This window comes from Euprymna scolopes, chromosome 1 (assembly GCF_053919585.1).
Source record: "Euprymna scolopes isolate OS-2025 chromosome 1, ASM5391958v1, whole genome shotgun sequence".
Classification (NCBI taxonomy): domain Eukaryota; kingdom Metazoa; phylum Mollusca; class Cephalopoda; order Sepiida; family Sepiolidae; genus Euprymna; species Euprymna scolopes.
In genome coordinates this window covers 151,429,823-151,445,716 of record NC_136482.1, presented here as the reverse complement: position 1 = coordinate 151,445,716, position 15,894 = coordinate 151,429,823, and the positions used below count along the sequence as shown (strand labels likewise).

At 33.6% G+C, this 15,894-nt stretch overlaps 1 protein-coding gene and 1 pseudogene across 1 annotated transcript in view; both read right to left on the bottom strand.

Moving 5' to 3' along the window:
• Positions 1–11,197, bottom strand: part of LOC145276715 (uncharacterized) — a 522,786-nt gene extending 511,589 nt beyond the window's left edge. The window contains exon 1 of the mRNA XM_080127920.1: positions 10,454–11,197. Coding sequence (XP_079984046.1) covers positions 10,454–10,556 — 103 coding nt within the window. The 5' untranslated portion in view covers positions 10,557–11,197. The remainder of the gene's footprint in view (positions 1–10,453) is intronic.
• LOC145283946 (5S ribosomal RNA) lies at positions 9,126–9,242 on the bottom strand (annotated as a pseudogene).
• Positions 11,198–15,894: the final 4,697 nt, after the last annotated feature.

Genomic DNA, 15,894 nt, shown 5'->3' with positions numbered 1-15,894 from the left:
CACAGAAATGTATAGAATGCTTCAGACTGTGTTTGGACTTTCTTGCATGAATCGAGCATCAGTTTTCGAGTGTCATAAGAGATTCAAGGAAAGCAGGTAGTCTGTGTGGGATGATGAGATTTGTAGGAGGAGTTAGGAAGTCATAACACCAGAGTTTATTGTCCAAATAAAGAATTTCATGGATAATGACCGTCGTATGTCTATAGAGACAATAAGTGCACAGTTCGATGTCAGTGTGGGAACTGCTAGACAATCATTCCCGAGGAACTGGAAATGCGGAAGACTTGCGCGAAGTTTGTCCTAAGAGTGCTCAGAGAAGATCAGAGACAACTGGACCAAAATGGGCATTAACCTAACCTTAATCATCTCTATAGTTCAGATCTACCTCCCTTTCAATTTTGGGGTTTCCCTTAGTTTAAGGAAAACCTATGAGGCTGTCGTTATGAGACATGAAAGAGGCTGTGACGACGGTCATTGACATCTTAACACAAGAGAAAATAAAGGTAACAAAATAACAAGGTCTTATAGATGACATGAAAATAAACGGGAGCTGTAGGAAGATCTCTATCATTCGAATAATTATAGAAGCAACTGGACCCGAGAAAACACATTTTTGTTAACTACCAAGCAAATATACCCGATGAACCAAGTGAAAAAGAGACTCAAACAATTGCACTTAAAGGAACGGTCAGAATCTTAAAAAAAAAGAAAGATCTCCCGATTAGAATATCTGAGTTAGCCGGAGAATGTATGACATCCGGTAGGATGCCTCATCCCCAGTTTTGACAAAGTGATCGCGAAATTAACAAACGAATACATGCTACTATATATATATATATATATATATATATATATATTTGTTTGTTTGTTTGTTTGTGTGTGTGTGTGTGTATTTGTGTGTGAGGTGTGGGAGATCCGTTATAACAATTAAATCAACGCTTCTATAACGGAAGTCACACCCCTGACGTTTATCCCGCGTAACCAACGCACCGTTTCGGCATTTCAAAATACAGCCGCTGAGAGACAACGCGCGGATCTTTACTAACTTTCTCCTCTTTCTCCAACTTTACAACATGGCAGAAAAAAAGAAGATAAAAAAGGAAAAAAAACTGATGTACAAAATACTGAGGATTAAGTTTGACTCCGAAATATATTTAAATTATAAATTTCAAACATGTAAAATATTTGTTTATTTTCGTAATGTTGCATTGTAATTTGGCTTGCAAGCGCATCTGATGCTTATTTCATTTTTATTCATATATACATATCCATGTATATATATATTTCTATATATGTATATGTAATATGTATGTATTTTTGTTTAAGTATTCACTTAGGAAGTGCTCAATAAATAGGTAGAATTATGTTTTTAATATAAACTTCTGGTGAGTAGGCTACACGAATTTCATTTTTCATTGAAATTATTAGCTTGATCCTTTCTATTCGAACATTATGACCAAATATTTCATTGTACCAATTTACTATGCCTCCCCACGGGACAGAGTTAGACATCAGGGTTGTTTTTTAACGTGGAGAAAAGTTACATAAATAAAAAAAATTGTCTCAGTCGTGAAGGACTGCTCCTCCATGGAAAGAGAACAAGAAATGGAAGTACAGCATCTGAAAAACAGATACTACATTTTGATCTTAGCCATGTAGGTCACTTGCTATAAATACATTTCCACAATACATTCACACGCAATTATCTCTGTCTTTATATAGGTACATGTGTGTGTGCATATATATATATATATATACATATATATATATATATATATATATATATATATATATATATATATACTAGTAGAAGTGCCCGTCGTTGACTGGGTTCAAAAACAGCCAACAGAAAATGGACTGTGATTGATGAAAATATGATAGGTTATGAAAGGAGGGGGTTGTAAAGAGATAGGTTTTGATACTAAAAAATTTTAACCTAAGCAAAATTTAATGAAAGTAAAGATAATTTTCGCGAAAATATATATTTTTTATCAACGTTGTTTCCATTGGTAGCCAAGAGTGACCAACAAAATGATGTTTCCTTACAAAAGGAAAATGTTATATATATATGTATATATATATATATATATATATATATATATATATATATATATATATATATATCAACCGCACCTGATGGAACTTTTGAATGCAGCAGCTGTGGCCGAGCCTGCTTGTCTCGCATTGGGCTCATCAGCCACAAACGTGTCTGCAGTTGACGTGGACAACCACCTTCAAAGAATCTTCGTTCGCGAAGTAAAGCCATTAATGATATATATATATATATATATATATATATATATATATATATATATATATATATATATGAATAAAATAAAGCAAGATATAAATGATGCTTTAGACGTTATGTGAATAAAAAGGAAAAACCTTAAAGAGTAAAAACAAAAATAAAATCAACGTTTCGTCCCCATTTCAGGGGACATCATCAGGATTTCTAGGCGAGGATGTACAGGAAAGACGGTCATATCACATGCGAAAGAGGAGAAGTGTAGTTCTCTTTCGGTTAATATCACATGCGAAAGAGGAGAAATTTAGTTCTATTTCTGTTAACAGAAAGAGAACTAAACTTCTCCTCTTTCGCATGTGATATGACCGTCTTTCCTGTACATCCTCGCCTAGAAATCATGATGATGTCCCCTGAAATAGGGGACAAAACGTTGATTTTATTTTTGCTTTTACTCTTTTAGGTTTTTCCTTTTTATTCACGCATATATATATATATATATATATATATATATATATATATATATATATATATATATATATATATATATACAATAACAAAAATGTTACCATAGTCAATAAAAGTTACTTTTCTGATAGAAAAATTCATTGGTTTGTATTTTTTAGGAGTTTGTAAAAATTTTTTTCACGAACCGGTTTAAAAATTTTTTATTCACGAACCGGTTCAAAAATTAAAATGTCAGCGACTTTTAAATGGAGAGCCCCGTTTTCAATTTGAAGGAGGGGAACCTGAGCATTCTGTGTTAGCAATTTCGAGAGTTCCGCCAACGTAAGGAATATTTATAAACACATTTTAATGTTTTCCGTTATTTTGTCCTTGAGGAATATTCGATTATGGCATGTGTAGTTTATATAAAAATTCATTTAAGTAGTTTTCGCCTTAAATTTCGTTTTAATTTTGGTTCGCTGAAATTATTTCAAGTAAAGAGCATTAAAAACTATTTCAAAACAAAAAAAAACATGAACTGAACTTTTATTGAACTTTTATAACATTTATTTCTTGTATATTTATGTTTAGGGTACTCGTTTGCTGCTTTTATGCTAAACACTCTTACTAAATAATATCGACGAAATATCGAAAAACAAAGAAACAAAAACAGAATGAAGCTTTACTTAAATCAAAGCTGAGAGATACATAAAATAATCCGAAACAGCAAAATGGGATATTAAAAAAGTAAACACGTAATTACTTTAGTTTTTTAAAGCAAAAAATTGATATAAATATTAAATTGAAGAAAATGGCGCCCTTTTCAAGCAGAACAGCTTCGTTTTAGTTTTACAATATTGAATGATGTAGAATTGTGCTGTCGGATTCAGGGTTGTACTATTGTAATGTAAAGAACGGAGAAAGGGTTGTAATCAACTGAATTCCTTCTAGTACACTGACAAAAAAAGCTTAAACAGATATATAAATAAAAATAAAAAAGGTTATGTAAATGTTTTTAAAAAGACACGTAATTACGTGAGCAGGATTATTCCTTCTTTTGACACGATAACAAGTAACATTCTTATTTTTTTTATTATATATCTATTTATCTATTTTCGAAAGAGTGCCAGGTGTAAGTGGAGAAGAAAAAAAACAGAGTTATGCAATATTTGTGTTCGGCTTTCACTTTAATAATGAATTTATGAGGTGAATTTAGTCGACACAATATGATTCAACTCAAAAAAATAAATAAAAGCTAACGTGAATTACGATTAAAATTAAGGTGTTATTGTGGACCCTCACCCCTAAAGTAGTAGCGTCTGTGTGTGTGTACAACTTCCAATGATCAAAGAAATATAAAGGCCAACTGTTTGTACACCTCTCTTGGTCAAGAAATATTAATGCCCATATTAGGATACTTTTGTCAAAGAAGACGTTATATTGTATATGAGCTTTTTTATTTGTAAGAGAAAAATAATTAAAACTAATGTCCTCATTTACTTGCATCCTCACGAGGGCAGAGTTAGTCAGATACACATGTGACATGCAATATGGTTTCCGCTCAGCAAGATCTACAGCAGATATGCTAACAGTTATATCACATAGGATTAGTGAATCTCTTGACAAAGGTTTCCTTTCCAGGGCAATTGCTCTTGCCATATCGAAGGCCTTCGATAAGGTATGGCATAAGGGCCTACTTCAAAAGATTTCCAGCTACGGTATTACTGGAAATGTTTTCTCGATCATTAAATACTTTCTCTCTGATAGGTTCATAATAGTAGTGGTTGATGGGTAGAAATCAGAGGCCCACAGTATTAATGCTGGAGTCTCCCAGAGGTCCATCCTGGGCCCAACTCTCTTCCTGATCTACATCAATGATCTCTCAAAACACATACTTAAATCATTCGTTGACATCTATGCTGATGATACGACTATCTATTGCAACACATTAAAGGCCGCAAATGATAAAGTTCTCTTTAATTCTCTCTCCTCTGATCTTGAGCACGTGGTACAATGGGGGAAGAGGTGGCTGGTCACTTTTAATGCATCCAAAACCAAGCTTCTATCTTTACATCATCAACGCTCTGATCCCCATCTGGCATCAATTGAAATGGATGGCTCTCGTCTTGGGGAGGCTCTATATTTTGCAAGCTTCTGGGTTTGACCTTTACTCCTTATCTAAAATGGAACACATACATCAAATCTGTTGCCAGGGACGCTGGGAAAATGGTGGGATCCTTCTACCGCTCTAGAAGATATCTCACTACTGATGCAATTCTCTATCTGTATAAAAGCCAAGTACAGGATGGAGTACTGCTGCCACATCTGGGCAGAAGCTACTAAAAGCCTATCCTGCTTTGACAGAGTACAAAATAAATTTCGTGGTTTAGTGGGGATGCCCTTTTCTCTTACCTGCAGCCTCTCTCCCACAGAAGAGACGTTGCGAGCCTGTCTTTGTTTTATCGTTATTTCCATGGCAGGTGCTCTTCTGAGCTCCAACCATTCACGAGAAGCACCCGTCTGGCTGAAACTACTGTCAATAATTTTCCCCACTCTCTATCTGTGCCTAAATCCAAACGTAGATTCCATGAGAAAAGCTTATTTCTTAGAACTGCACGCCAGTGGATCTTTCTTCCGCTTGCCTGTTTCCCACCTGACTAAACATTGACGTCTTCAAGTCCAACATAAACAAACTCCTGACAAACCGCTCCCTTAAGTTAGACACTATCAAAATCCCTAATACTAATGGTTACTACAATACTATCTCATTGATTACTGTACACGCAATAAACCTAATCCCTGAGTGGCCTTCGGGCCTTGATAAGTGGTGACCACCATGTAAAAAAATCCATCATCCTCTGCTCTTTTTGTTTATAAGATTTAATCGGTGTTGCCCAGGATTTATTATAATAATTATACCATCGCAAGTGTGTTTAATTGCCTGCGAAAAAGCTTTTCTTTATAATTTATCTAATATCTTAAACTAAAAATGCTAAATTTTTACGACGTGATCCAGCTCGTTTAACCTCTAGAAAAAATGGTCAATGTAAAGTTTCTTTCCAACTCCTCAAAAAACTTGTAAATGACAACTTTTACTGGTTTTCGATGGTGCTGATAACGAATATCACATTTGAATTTGGGGCAGATAAGTAGTTTTCATGATATGAATAAAATTACTTTCCTATATAACCACCTAATAATTTCTAACCACCTAATAATTTCATCATATAATGCAACAAATTGAACTGTGATATTCGTTTTCATCACCACCGAAAACCGGCGCTGTTTTTTTACTAAGAAATTCGTTTATGTTTTCATAATTTAGGACGTAAATAACGCTGTCAGTAAGCTTACATGAGTGTTTTTTTTTTAGGTGGGTGTTCTATTATAGAATTTGTATAGTTTTTACCGGGTGCTCCTATACTTTACTTAACCGCCTCCTAATTTAAACATATTTTTGTGAAATGTTAAACTGCAGAGGCAACTGTTAACAACTATATAAGTTCTATAATGAAAAAAAAGAACGAAAAACAAAAGTATGCTTTTGTAAACTTACTAACAGCATGATTAGCGTCCTAAATTATGAGATGAAACAATGAACGCATCTCTTAGTAAAAAAGAAACAGCGCCAATTTTCAGGAGTGCTGAAAACGAATATCACAGTTAAATCTGTTTTATGATATGAAGAAATTACTAGGTGACTAGAAAGTGGGTGCTCATTTAACGTTAAATTTATATAGAAAAGTGATCCCTCATTTTTGGCAAAAGTAATTTCTCCATATCATGAAAACTACTTATCTGCCCCAAATTTAAACGTAATATTCGTTTTCAGCACCACGGAAAACCGTTAAAAGTCGTCATTTTAAAATTTTGGGGGAAGTTGGAAAAAACTTGACATTGACCAAAAAAATTAAGACCTGTTTTTTGTGCTCTAATACTTTTAAGCAGCTTTTATAAATAATATGAAAGAAGAAATTTTGAAAAAAAAAATAACATTTAACATAAAATGAGCACCCATTTTTGGCCAAAAAGCGTTCAACCAGACATGTCATCTCTAGCATTTTTTCAAGTTTGGTGATCGGGGGGGGGGGGGCAAAACATAACAAATGCAAAAGCTTTTATTTTTTAGTGATGGTGAGGGGGCAGGAATTACATTTAAAACATAAAAACGATAAATTTAATTAATTTTTATGAAACCATTCTGTACTTTTACCTAACAATTTTATAAATAGAACGAACCCTAAAATATGAAAAATTCATTTTTTTGGGATGGGGAGGGGAAGATTACATTAGAAATATAAAATAACGAAAAATGTCATTTAATTGTTATTGGAATTAATTTTTGGTAGATCTTTTTTTTTTTTGCAATCGCACGGGCATTCGCTGCTATTTTTACTGAAACAAAAGTTGTAATGATTTATTTTTAATTATCTTTTCTTTGCAGGGGGGTCTTTCCAGTGCTCAATACCTGGAGAATTTGTAGCCCTTCTGCTGAAATATCCGGTGGAGAGGGTATCACGTAATTCTTTTTTTGGGGGCGATTGCATTTACATGTTTTCATCCGTTCTTTTATTTTTGTTGTGGGGGTATCCACGTTGCACATGATGAAAATGTTTAGTATACAGGTGTCTTTCGAACAGAACTTCATGTCAACCCAGGCAACACTGGGTACCCATGCTAGTATATATATATCTCTCTCTCTCTCTATATATATATATATATGTATATATATGTATATATAAGATATATATGTATATATAGTTGTTTTTTGACACCCTGTATATATACATATATATATATATATATATATATATATATATATATATATATATATATATATATATATATACAAGCAAAAGTACGCGTCGTTGACTGGGTTCAAAAACAGCCTACAGAAATGCATGCGTTACGTATTAGCTATTCGTTCATGTTTGACTATTTAGCCTTGCAGTAAACATCTCTTCATTGCTCAGGCATTAACGTCAAAGAAAAAAGTTAGCCGTAAGCTAAACGTTAAGGTTTCGAGTATCGATGGTGGTGCCCGAGTCATGTATATATGTATATATTTTTTGTTTAAGTATTCACTTAGGAAGTGCTCAATAAACAGATAGAATTATGTTTTTAATATAAACTTCTGGTGAGTAGGCTACACGAATGTATGCGTATTTAATTTTTCATTGAAATTATTAGCTTGGTCCTTTCTATTCGAACATGATGACCAAATATTTCATTGTACGTATTTACTATGCCTCCCCACGGGACAGAGTTAGACACCAGAGTCGTTTTTTAACGTGGAGAAAAGGTACAAAAATAAAAAAAAACATTGTCTCAGTCGTGAAGGACTGCTCCTCCATCGAAAGAGAACAAAAAAATGGAAGTGCATCATCAGAAAAACAGATAATACATTTTGATCTTAGCCATGTAGGTCACTTGCTATAAATACATTTTCACAATACACTCACACGCAATTATCTCTCTCCCTCTCTCTCTCTCTCTCTCTCTCTCTATATATATATATATATATATATATATGTGTGTGTGTGTGTGTGTGTGTGTGTGTGTGTGTGTGTGTGTGTGTGTGTGTGTCTGTGCATAATATAATAATTACTGGCTCAAAAATTTAAAAGCCTCCCCTACAAATAGTTGAGCATGAACTACAACTAATCCATGAGCCTTAAGTTTTTTTTTTTTTTTTTTTTTTTTGTGAAGATGAAGAAGTTTGGGCAGCCAATCAAAACGACGCGCTAATCAATTATATAAAAGGCAAATGCATGCAAGGAACTGCATGGAAACGTAGTACAAATACTTCCTGCTTAGCTCCTTTCTCGTCCCACTTTGAGGAACTAGGAATTCATATGGGACAGGAACAGCACTGAAAACGATCACATTTAATCATCTAACAACATCACCGCTCGCAAGCAAGCTGATGCCATCCACCACATGGTTTCTTGTGACCAACTGTTTACTTAGATAGCCCATAGACGTTTAATTTAATTTTATACAAAATGTTTTAATTCCGTGGATACGTCTTTTGAGCTCGCACGCGCCACTTTCTACAATGGTTGAATTGCAGTGCTTGAGAAAGGTTAGATCAAATAAGCCGTTGTTGTGGGATTCGATATTAAAAAGACTTGCGTGAGGCCACTTGTATATATGTATGTGTGTGTGTGTGTGTAGTCCATATATACATATAAGTAAATATTGATAGTCATTCGTTCGTAAACATACATACACATAAAAAAGGCTTCCTCCAGTCTTTGACAGACTCTGGATACCCACCGTAGGGGTGCCTGCGCTTGAAATTTTTGTGGAAGAAGGTGCGCAATCTCCAACCACACCTCTCCTGAGTCGACATTGTTTAAATACTAGTGGCAAGTGAAGTGCAAGTGCGTGTACAGGACGACTGGAAACAAATGCCGAGATAAGCGGAGAGCACATACAGCGCCTAGAATTCCCAAATGGTCACCCATCTAGTACTAACCAGGCTCAACGGTGCTTAACTTCGGTGATCAGACGGGAACCGATGTGTCAACGCGATTATGCCGTATTTTGTACATACACATATACCATGTATATACAGACACACCTATTTAAAATATATATAGACATCTAAATGGATGCAACCAGTGTACACACATAGATACAGCATAATTAACATCACAATCTCTTTTTCTTTATCTATCTATCTATCTATCTATCTATTTATCTGTCTGTCTCTCGGTCTCTCTCTCTCTCTCTCTCTCTCTATATATATATATATATATATATATATATATATATTACATGCTACTTGTATTTATTTTCATATTAATATATATATAAATAAATATATGTGTCTCTAGGTTGTCACGCAAAAGTGCACAAGTAGAACATGTGACTTATCCACTTAACAAAATCGACTTGGTACAGAAATCCTCTATGTTAAAATAACAAATAAACAGCGTTCATGGAAACAGATAACTATGATTAAAAATTAAATTGGTTTAATTTTATGATTTTAAGCAGACATTTATATATATATATATATATATATATATTATATACATATATATACGTGTGTAAATATGTGTGTATATATAAACACACATATATATATATACACACACACAGCGAATGCGAACACTCGCAAAGCATCATTTTGTTTCTTTCGTCCTTGACAACATGTGTACATTAATACATTAATACCTTTCTATATACATATGCACACACCCAAATGTCTATCTATCTATCTATCTGTGTGTGCGTGCGTGCGCGCGCGTGTGTTTATCCATCTATTTCGTTTTTTCGTATACTATTTTTATTTTGGTATGAGTTTCCGAACTTTAAATGCTATTATAGTTTGTTAATTAGTTGGGTATTTTTGTGTGTGTGTGTGTGTGCGTGTGTGTGTCTGTGTGTTTTCAAGCTTATTAAATAATTCTATTTAGCTGACTTTGTGTTGCCCCACCCTTCTCCGTTTTCCTTTTCCAATAGACTTGTTTTTAAGTAGTAACAATCATCTACCGATCGACACACGTGGCAGAATCCCAACCAAACCTACTTTATTTCTTAACCCGTCGGGAGAGGGCAGGGACTATTCTTAATTGATGCAAATCTCTGTGCAGTGCAGTGCAGCTCTCAAACACGACGCGATGAGGAACCGATGTTACATTAAGTGTCAGTTGTAATAGTCACAGGGTGTCTGTACGTAAAAATAAAAACAATACATATAAGCCGATAATAAAAAAGCATAAATAAATATGGGAATAATAGCAGACTCACCGTTTATTACTGCGATCATTCCAAGTAGGACGAAGGTAGAACAAACTCGTAAACTATTTATCGTTGTTGTCGAATACATCTCTTTTATTTTGCCTAACCCCATTCAGTCTGTGGAATACAGGCTCCGAATAAACAAAATACAAATAAATAAATAAATAAATAAATAAATAAAAAATAAAGCGCGCGAAGCTTGCAGTGACACTAGTAGTTATGCAAGGTCTTTATCCAGCAAAACGCTTAGTTCTGACAACAACAGTTATAATACTATTGCTATCATTATTCTTTCTTTATATTGTTGTTGTTGTTGTTGTTATTATTATTATTATTATTATTATTATTATTATTATTATTATTATTATTATTATTAAAATAATGTTCTAAAATAATAGTTTTCAGTCTCCGTGCTAGGCGACGTCGAAATAGAATTTAATATTGCAGAAGTTTTAATAGTTTTAAACGTATCGTGCGTGGATGTTGTATTCCGGTATGAAGCCCAGTCCGGTACAGTAGTTGTATTAGTTTTTTCCTGTAACGTTCGTTTGATCAGCAGGACGAAAGATTGCGTATCGCGTGTGGATGCGGTTCGATCAAGACAGCGAGTTTCAGACAAAGATAAATAAATGAATAAATAAAATAACAAACGATTGCGTTCGCAAATAAGTAAACATTACTTATGATAGACTTAAATCAAATGACATTATGAAATTCTCCCCGGCTTAAGGTAGTTGCCTGCCTCGCCGCACTGATGAGCACTGAAACAGCGGAACAGTACTGTATGTGGATTACTATATATATATATATATATATATATATATATATATATATATATATATATAAGGTTCTAATTTCTCTCTGGAGAGTTTTTCTGTTTTGCACAGTGGTCGCACTAAGTTCCACCTGTTTGTCCTCGAGGCGCATGCGATCAGTTTTAGCCAACCCGTACTTTGTTCAAGCAGGGAAACCTTCGGTTACAGTTGGAACTATATGGGGTTATACATTCTATTTAATTATGTTTTTCGTCGTTATCCCTTTCGTATAAGTATTTGTCCAGATATAAAAGAAAAACAAAAAAACATTCAGACATATATCTTTGAAAAGTTGTTTGCCGAAAAGGGCGTTGGGTTCCATTACAAGTCATGATTTCTTTTAATCGACTTCATATATATATATATATATATATATATATATATATATATATATATATATATATATATATATATATATATTTGTAGTCATCGACATAAAGTTCTGTTCCGTTGTATCACAACTCATCAGTGCCGCTAGACTAGCACCTGTCCCAAACCGAGGATTGAACCTAGAACCATCGTATTGATAGTTAGCAGTTCTACCGATCGACCCATGCGAGAGGCGCCCATATATAATCTCGCCAAATATCTATTAAAACAAACATCCGTATGTTACTATAATAATTTTTTTAAATACCTACAGGCACTAGAGTTATAATTAGATCTAGGACAACAGCATATTCTTTTCATTGCTTTGACTCTCTAGTGTGTATTCGTTGATATCTAATATGCTTTTATATAGAGTGATGTGGTTATCGGTTGATTAATTGTGTTTGACTGTGTCGGCTATATACTCGAGTGTCAAAACAATGAAAAGAATATGTTATTTTCATAGCCTTAGTTATAATTATTAGATCACTCTGGACAGATATTACGGCATTTAAAAATAAATGTTTAATTTTAAACAATATTCGTCGCCGTTAAGGTTGGCCGTGAGGGTTGTTCCTTGCTAATGGAGTCAGAGATGACTTCCTGGCCTTGTTCGAATTCCCCGACCGGCAGTAATCTTGTCACCCTGCATTAATGATCTCCGAAAGGGTGAAACACTATTATCTGTAGGTATTTAAAAAATATTAAATTAATAATGACTAGGGGGACCTGTGGAAATTCCACAGGAGAACTCATTCATATGAAACATATTGATGTTGGTATTCTGTAGATGTTCAGTGTAAATGAAAACGCTCTGATATCATTATAGCTTTTTTGTTAAAACTGCAAAAGTATTTATCTAAGCTAGCACGACCGCACGGCAAATCCCGGTCGTAAAGTACGCTTAAATATGATATTTTAATTCTTGCAGAGTCCATATATATCATTATAGAATTATTATTCTATCGATTTTTATATATTATAAAGTTCGGATTTGAAATATATATATATATATATATATATATATATATATATATATATATATATATATATATATGACTTGGGTGCATTAGCTTGATTAGGTTGGTTGTTTTTTGTTTTACTGCTCATCAACCCTTTCTAGGTTATTTACTGCCGAATCCGGTGATTTTGAAGACATTTTTTTAATAGAATATGTTTCTTTTTTGCAAGTCGGTTTCTATTTAACCCATAGTTGGGACCCTTAAAGGTACTACCACTCCGGGTCAGAGTGGACCTAGGAGCAATGGCAATTAAAGTGTGGCTCCACACTCTCCAAAGCCCGCAAGCTGAGACCTCACCATCGGATATAGTTTAAGGTCATATCCAGGCCACTAGCTTGATATATATATATATCGATATATATAAACTTATGAAGAAGTCTTGAAAAAATTATTGAAAAAAAAAGATAACTTATATATATATATATATATATATATATATATATATATATAAGAGCAAATAGTTAATAAAACATGTTAAAAAACTCTGAAAGAGAATTAAAACTTAATCCGCGGAGTTTCGAAGAAATACTTACCTTCTCATCAGAGGGTAGGAATTAGCAAAATGCGGGATCGGATTTTGTATACAAAAGTATTTGATGAAACTGCAAGTTAGTCAAAGATCTTACTTGATAACAAAAAGTGAAGCAGAGGGAATATGGTGAAGAAAAAGGTGATTTTAAGTGAATGGATAATCTGGTGAAAGGTATTTTATCCAATGACGGTAAAATCCAAAAATATAAATCCAAGAAAGTTAATTAAATTTCCATTCGCACAAGTAAAATCCAAGGAAATTACGCAATTGGCAGATGGCCCAAAATAATCCAAAAGGCCGAAATCCGTGGAATATTTCACAAATATGTATAAGGAAAAAGGGAAAAATTCACATAATATTAATAAAAGAAAAATAAGATATGCGTTTGACACGGCTGTCGAGACGAAATGTAATTAAGAAAAACCAGTTAAAAAGACGAGAAAAAATCAGTGAAAAATAAGGAAAACATTCAATGATGATAGAATTAAATATAAAATAGGAAAGCTAATGTCAAAATGATCCAGACAAAATGACGTTAAAAGGCACGAAAAAAAAATAGGACAAAAAAAGAAACACAGAAATTCCAAGTTATTACTTAGGAAAATGTCAGCAAGACTTATTAAAAGACACGAAACTGAAAAATAAATAAATACATAATATATATATATATATATATATATATATATATTTAAAAAAAAATATATATATATGTATAGTCTCGTAAGACTAAAGGTATATGTAATACTGACCTGACACCCTGCACTGATAATTCCCGAGAGGATGAAACAGTAGAGTATATATATATATATATATATATATATATATATATATATATATATATATATATATATATATATATATATAAGCAAACAGTTAATAAAATATGTTAAAAACACTTTGAAATGAGTTAAAAACATATTTAATCTGAAAAGGAAACACTAGATAAATGGATAGTCCTTAATCCGTGGAGTTTCGAAGAAATGCTTTCCTTCTCATCAGAGGGTAGGAATTAGCAGAATGCAGGATTGAATTTGGCATGCAGAAGTATTTGATGAAACAACAAGTAAATCAAAGATCTTACTTGAAAACAAAAAACGTGAAGCAGAGGGAATATGGTAAAGAAAAAGGTGATTACACGTGAATGGATAGTCTGGTTGAAGATAAATAATCCAATGACGGTAAAATCCAAATGTAAAACTTCAAAAAAGTGAAAAGAATTTCCATTTGTACAAGTAAAATCCAAGGAGATCCCGTAAATGGAAGAAGATGGTCCATAATAATCCAAAGGCAGAAATCCATGGAATAATTCACAAAAATGTGTTCAAGGGGAAAAAAGAAAAAATTCCAATAATATTAATAAAAGAAAAATAAGATGTGCTTTTCACTCCGAGACATAAATATAAATAAGAAAGATCTGGGAAGAGAAAGAAGAGAGAAAATGATGATAAAGTTAAATATAAAATATAAAATGAATAGAAACAAAAGTCAAAATGACCCAGACAGGAAATGTTAAAGGCGCGAAAAAATATATAGGGCAAAATAATATAGGTCAACTGAAATGTACAAGTCATCACTTAAAAAAATGTCAGCAAGAGTTGTTAAACGACACTAAAAGGAAAATAAAAATAAATAAATAAATAAGTAATAAATATATAGAAAATTAAGAATAAATAAATAAAAATATATATCTATAGTTTCATTTATATAGACAAATATTACATATTCGCTACACAGAACATTCTAATGTTTTTGATAATTGGTTGACAAGAAACCAAAGTCGCTCATCAGGCTTCTGGTTCTCAAATTGTAGAAATAATTTTTTTTTTTATTTATAAAATAAAATGTTAAAACGTTAATTGAAGTGGGATGGGTGACATTAGGTAACGTTTTAGACTCCAAATAGAAGGCGATAGGGGGAAAGAGAATGTGTAAACAGGATAAATGGGAGGTGTGCATAGGGATAAAAAGGGAAAGGAAAAGACCACAAAAAAGAAAAAAGTAAAACGGAAAGAGCAGAAAAGAGGAAGAAGGACGAGAATGATATGAGAATTACAAAGATAAATATCTTTATATTAGAACCTATGGAGAACCTATGCCACGAGCGGCGTACAATAAGTTATGACTCTGCCCACTTCCCATAGAAGTACAGCAACGAAACTAGGCACAATTATTAGTCTTTCTCTATATAGGAGCCACCCAGAATTATGCATTTCTCCCATCGTTTGATGTAGTTCTGGAGAACGTTTTTGTAGAACACCCCAGGTTGGTCCTCCAACCACGACGTGACTTCAGAAATCAAGGCTGCATCATCTGGGAAACGCTTTCCTTTCAAAAACAACTTCATGGCTGGGAAGAGATGAAAGTCAGAGGGTGCAAGGTCAGGAGAGTAGAGAGAATGGGGTAAGATTTCATAACCACACGCCCGTGCTTCTGATCTGGCTACATGCGAGTTGTGGACCGGAGCGTTGTCCTTCAAGAGGAGGGTATATTTAGTGATCTTGCCCAGCCTCTTGATTTTGATAGCTTCCCTTAACTTCCTCAAAAGTGAAGCATAATAGGATCCTTTAATTGTGGTACCCTTTGCCAAGAAATCTGTCATCACTACTCCGCCCTGGTCCCAGAAAACTGTAAGCACGACCTTGCCAGCGGAGGGCTGCACCCTTGCCTTCTTTGGAGGTGGTGAGTTCAAGTGGTTCCACTGCATTGACTGTC